The sequence below is a fragment of the Meleagris gallopavo genome, chromosome 4 (assembly GCF_000146605.3).
Source record: "Meleagris gallopavo isolate NT-WF06-2002-E0010 breed Aviagen turkey brand Nicholas breeding stock chromosome 4, Turkey_5.1, whole genome shotgun sequence".
NCBI classification, from domain to species: Eukaryota; Metazoa; Chordata; class Aves; order Galliformes; family Phasianidae; genus Meleagris; species Meleagris gallopavo.
The window spans coordinates 62,520,822-62,526,821 of record NC_015014.2 but is presented as its reverse complement, the minus strand read 5'-3'; the positions used below and the strand labels follow the sequence as shown (position 1 = coordinate 62,526,821).

The 6,000-nt window shown below is 42.3% G+C and overlaps 1 protein-coding gene across 1 annotated transcript in view; it reads right to left on the bottom strand.

Moving 5' to 3' along the window:
- CPZ (carboxypeptidase Z) overlaps positions 1-6,000 on the bottom strand; it is a 28,855-nt gene that overhangs the window by 4,193 nt on the left and 18,662 nt on the right. Inside the window, exon 7 of the mRNA XM_010710520.3 lies at positions 148-306. Coding sequence (XP_010708822.1) covers positions 148-306 — 159 coding nt within the window. The remainder of the gene's footprint in view (positions 1-147; positions 307-6,000) is intronic.

The following is a 6,000-nucleotide window of genomic DNA, read 5'->3' as shown; positions in this document are numbered from 1 at the left end:
TTTTTAGTAATACCTCCTATTTATTTCCATGGGAACTACAATAGATACAAAGAGCTAAATAGCACTACTTGATAGAGAAAATTCAAGTTCTGCATATGGAAACCATATCACCATATCAATATACCTACTGTACAAAAATCATCTTACCTTCTCATCAGGAGTAGGGGAGAACTCTTTTTCTTCCATAGGATGCCTTGAATAGTCATAAGGATAAGTCACAACCAGTTCACCCCCATGGAGGCTGGCAGAGAGCACAAATGGGATGGACCTCATCCACTTCATGACTGCTTTGGTCTCAGGTGCCACCTGAAAAACAGGAGGAAAATAGTCATGACTGATTGTTCAGCTCTGAAGGGATTTGGTTTTTAGCAGGATAAAGTCCAGTGAAAAAGGGTGTGTCAAGAAGGAGAATGATGAGGCTCTTCAGCTCTTCCATTCCAATGATTAATGGGGGAAAAGTGTTAGTTTGCTCCAGGGAACAGATCACAGAATCATAGGATTTCTGAGTTGGAAAGAACCCTTAATGTCATCTAGCTCTACTCCCCTGCAATGATTAGGGACACCTATAGCTAGATCAGGTTGCTCAGTGCCCTGTCTAGTCTGACCTTGAATATCTTCAAGGACAGAGCATCCATCACCTCTATGGGTAACCTGTTCAAGTGCCTCACTGCCCTTACTATAAAAAATTGTTTAGATCACATGTACTGTTTTTACATCCCCATAAATCAGAAGCAAACACTGTGGAAAAACTGATTAAAAAAACAAACAACAACAACAACAAAACAAACAACAACCAAAAACAAACAAAAAAAACCAGAAACTTTGACAAAGAAAACTTTTTCACTGCAGTGACATTTTCAGCAGTTCAAAGTGATGATGGCATTATTTGTCGCGGTGCTTTACTATTATTTGCAAACCAGATATGTTTTCTAATTTCATTTCTGAAACAGCAGGACTGACTTTGGATGGGATACAAGGATCAGTTTGTAATGCTCAGCACTTGCTGGAAATATCATCTCATATATTAACCTTAGCTCTGCAAATAAAAGGAAACTAAAAGCTATAATACACAGCAACAGCTGCAGTTCACTTGCAGGGAACTATTGCAAAGAGGTCACAAAATTCGTCTTTCTGGCAGTGCATGTGAGGTGACAGCTGCCGGGGAGTGGGGACAGGACCTCGCGGACATCGTCCCGCCCTGTTCTGAGGAGCGATTTCACGGACCCGCTTCGGTATTGGTGAATTCTTCGGGCTAACAGTGTCACCTGGTGGCTGGTCCTTGCAAGCCCAGACACCAGTCCGTGCTCTTGGAGGTGAGGCTGTTTTCTTTGCAACTTGTGAGGATATCAGGGAAAAAGAACGTCGTCGGTCCGTACTCTGCTTTGCACAAGTGTAGATATGCAAGTTTAAGTATATTAAAAAAAAAAAGTGCAAGGTTTGTTACTCTAGATTTACTTCAGCGTTTCTGCAGGGCTGCCAACACTGCATGTCAACCTTTGCATTGATTCCATCCACTCTCAGGAAATTTTCCAACCAGGATCCTGGAGGGGCTAATATCCAGTGCTTGTGGGCTAAGTGCCTCTAAAGGTTGTGCTATATAGCTCAAAACACAGTAGGTACAGAACTTAAATAAATAACACCCTAAAGTCAGAAATGTTAGATTCACTGCAACAGTCGTTCCTGTTTTCTTCACATCAGTCTCTGCACAGATGTAACTTTCGGATGAGGCACATCTAAATAGATACTCTGGTATATTGACCAGGCATACTAGGAAATCACACTTTTTTACGTCTATTCTCCTCATACATCCACTCACAGCTTTACATCTGTCTGCATATGATTTGGGTGCATTAGCTGGGCTGTTTGAAAAGTCTGTACCTTGTATTTGGGAAGCAGTAGAAACATTAAGAAATGTGTGAGTTGCAGCTAACATATGGACACAAGCTAGGTTGCGCCATTTGTCCACTACCAGCAGCACTCTGCACACAGGAAACCTAAATCAGGCTTTTTGTTTAATTGTGAAGATTAGTTCCCTGAAAGGGCACGGCCTGCAAAAATGTTCTGAAAGTCACATAGAGAGCACTCCAGAAGGAAAGGGTACTCCCTGCCCCACGTGCAGCTGCCCAGCCAGCAAGGACATGCCCGATGCCAGAATCAGCCATACTTTCAAATAGTGCTCTTAGGTCTTGATAAGATTTTAGCTGCTTCTGTCATTCAGTGGACAAGGGTAAAATTAGAATTTTGACTCGGAGAGCTCTGATATTCTGCTCTCTTCTACTTAGCTGACTTGTTCACTAGATACCTGCATAAGCTGCAAGGCACTGCTGAGTCACATAGCCAATGTCTTGTTGAACCAAACGTTGCAGAAAAACAGTAATTTCACTGTCATTGTTTTTATCCTAATAGCATTTCAGCAACTTCATGATCCATGATTAAGGCTTTGAAATGGATCCATCCCTTTTTATCTTGGTTCAGATCCTCTGGATGACATCAGATTCTGTCTCACTTTGGCCTTTGACTGTTCATAGACTTTTACTATAATGTGGATTCTGTGTTTGTTTTTCATTTTTTTCACCAAGGCTCTTGTTTCTCAGTCAGAGGAAATCAATCTTAAGGTATCCATCTCACAAGAACAATTTGGGATATAATTAGAAAACAGCTAAATTATTTGGGCATAATTACAGTGAATGAGCACTACCTTTTAAAACCCGTATTTCATTTTTATCAATTATACTGCAATTAGTTACTGTCTCCATAGCTTTCAAAGGCTTTTTTTCTCCCCCTTTTAGAAACAACAAGGTTCATTTTTCAAAATGCTATGCCGGCCTCCACTGGCACAGACCTCCAAATTCTGTTAGAGTCAAGCCAATTTAACTGGATTCACTTCAAATGAAGCCCAAAGTCTCTCAGATCTAGCATTCAGACCCCTTAGTTCAATAATTTAAAATACCAGGGAACAAAAACCACTGTACAGTAAGGTCTGGAGGGAAGTCAGAGCTCTCCTGAGATTATGAGATTGGCTGGGACCACACTTTCCATTTTCTGATCTTTATTCAATGTCCTGCAATACCCACATAATTACTTTAATAAGGCAGGTAATAAACACTATTAAGTAAATGAAAGATGAGACACTGGTGTTGAAATGCATGATCTAACGCTTTTGCATAGACAAAGCTGACTTCTGTAGGAGTCATGAGTTTGTCTGCCTGACAGAACTGAATTTCCTTATGGGAGAGGTGCTTTGGCTGCCCTGTGACTGCCACCAGTGGAAGAGAGGAACCCAAGATGGTGAGACTGCTTACCACTATGTTTCTGAACCATGCACAACTACAGTTATCAAGGAGATTTTGTGGTGCCACTCAGGCCACAGACAAATTAGTTCTCTGCTTTGTTTTGCAAAGCACAAGGTTTCAGAGATGCTTTGGGTATTGTTTAGGTCAGGACCCATTTTGGGTTCAGGAAAGCACCTAGAGGTCCCCTGAGTCCTTTCGTAGTATGAGGAATGAATCACTGAACCATCATCTTATTTCTAAGTCATCTTCCTAAGCAAGGACAAGCCTTTAGGAGAAGGGCCATGTTTATACCCCAGGGGTTGTTCCCACTAAGGTAGTCATTAGACAGAGGGTGGTTTAGTGCCAAGGCTTCCTGGTTCCTTGTCTGTGGCGACAGACACATGGGAGTGACCAGGGGCAGAACTGGCCACAGCAGCAGAGGTATCTGTGGGAGAAATGTTAGCCTGTCTCCAATTAGCCCCTATAAACTGCTCTGATGATACACAACATCTAAGAAAGCTAACAGGTGGTTGTAAAAATAACCGCAGGAGGCTGCCTACCACTAACTATCCAAAAGACTAGCAGAGAGATCAGGACAGATATAGAACTCAGAGGTGGAATCAGAGAACAAAGATCCAGACAGTTATGAGGACTCTAGGCTGCATATGGGATAAGCTGACAGTGAACTATCACAAAAAGGGATGAAGGTCGCCTTTTACTTTCCTTAGGTGTGCTTGGGCCTTCAGCCCTACACCTCTGGATGCAGTGAGACAGAGGCTGCACAGCTGGAGGCAGATCTCCATTCCTTCCCCAGAGTCTGCTGCCCACTCAGTACACCCAGTCTGAAAGGACAAAAGCAGCCTTCTTGATACCTCAAAGGAAAAGTAAAAGCATTTTCAATTAATTTTTCAAAAGTGTCAGATGATTCTGTATCTTGTCTGCTCAGGGGACTTATATAGCCCATGAAAGAGCTCCTAAGGCAGGGAACAAATCCTTGCAAGCATCTCCCTCCAGGGAAGCACACACATAGATATGGATCAAAAAGCCTGGCAGGCAACAGAACTGCAATTGCATGGAGTAGCCAACCTAGACAGGATTGAGAACAAGGCAATGTTTGCTCTCAAACCAGGAACCCAGCAAGAAGTTCTCATCAAGAGACAGCCTCAGCAAGTGGGCTTAAAGTAGCATAGCTACTCCCAATAAGCTAGACATATATATTTATAATGACTGTTGTGCTATAACATTGTTATTACTCAGCATGTTCTGGGTAATTAGTACTTTATGCTGTAAATGCAGGCAGGTTCCCAACTAACTGAATAATCTTGGATTGTCATTTGGGAATAGGATAACAGATATATAGAAGTGAGTTGTGTTCAGAGATTTATTGTGAAACACAGGCACCCCTGGTCAAAGTTCTGGCTTTAAAGGGAAGGAAAGAAATTCCTTAAAAGAGAACAGGGATGGCTCTGAGCCTAAGTCCTATATGAGAAAGTAAATCCTTCATGAGACAAGGTAAGCCATGAAAAAACTACAAAGCACAAGTGGAATGACCTGAAACAATTCTCTCTCTAGATATCTATCCTAAAATACATTTTGTCAGCTGTTTTCATTTGACCTCTGGTTCTGCTTCACATGCTCTCAACTCTTCTTTCCGATCTGAGGCTCTGTAAATTACTTGCATTTACTGTTCAGTGTTATCAGTCATTGTTCAGGAAAAGGTTGGAAATTATTATGCCCATGACCTTTTATTGTTTCAGAAATCTAGTGACATGAGCTGGGATCTGTACAATAACATGCATAAAGTAGAATAAGCTTCTTGATATGAATTATGTTGAAAATCAATGATCTGATATAAAGTGCACCATTAAGTTCCTCATAGCTTTGCTTCATCATATCTATATTACGCTGAGGAAGTGAGGTGTTTTTATCCACATGTCACTACTGTGAAATGGGTTACCAAAACGTTGGGGGAGCATTAGAGATTTCCTTGGGATATAGTACAGCCCTTCTATGAGAACACTTACAGAGAAGTAGAAATTCACAGGGTGCTGTCTCAGATCTTTTGCTAATTCTGAAAAAGGCTGCTGAAACAATCCTGTTCCCCGTGGGAACTCTGGGTATTACTTAGTGAGGATAAGTGCAAGTTCCTGCAGTAGTGTTTCCATTCTGCTGCCCGAGTCTAGAGGTGGCAGCAACTCTCCATCCCAACATCACTGCCGCCCAACTGGATTTTCCCATTGCTCCAGCTGTTTGTAGTCATTTATAACCACTGTGTTTGTGGAGAGCATATGCCACATGAATTCACACTAAGCCTTTTTGTGGTTTCCAAGTCAGAAACCACAGCTGCATCAAACCTGTGCAGAGCTTAATGCAATGAGATCCGAGTCTGACAATCACAGAATCAGTTTTGGCAGGGACCTCTGGAGACCACCTAAAACTGGACAGAATACTCCAGATGGGCCCTCTCCAGGGCACAGTAGAGGAGGAGGATCACATTCCCCTACCTGCTGGCCACGTTCTTTTTAATGCAACCCACAATATAAAAGTGAATAAAAAAGCTTTTCAATGTGGAATCATAGAATCATAGAATGGCCTGGGTTGAAAAGGACCACAATGATCACCTAGTTTCAACCCCCTGCTATGTGTAGGGTCACCAACCACCAGACCAGGCTGCCCAGAGCCACATCCAGCCTGGCCTTGAATGCCTCCAGGCATGGGGCATCCACAA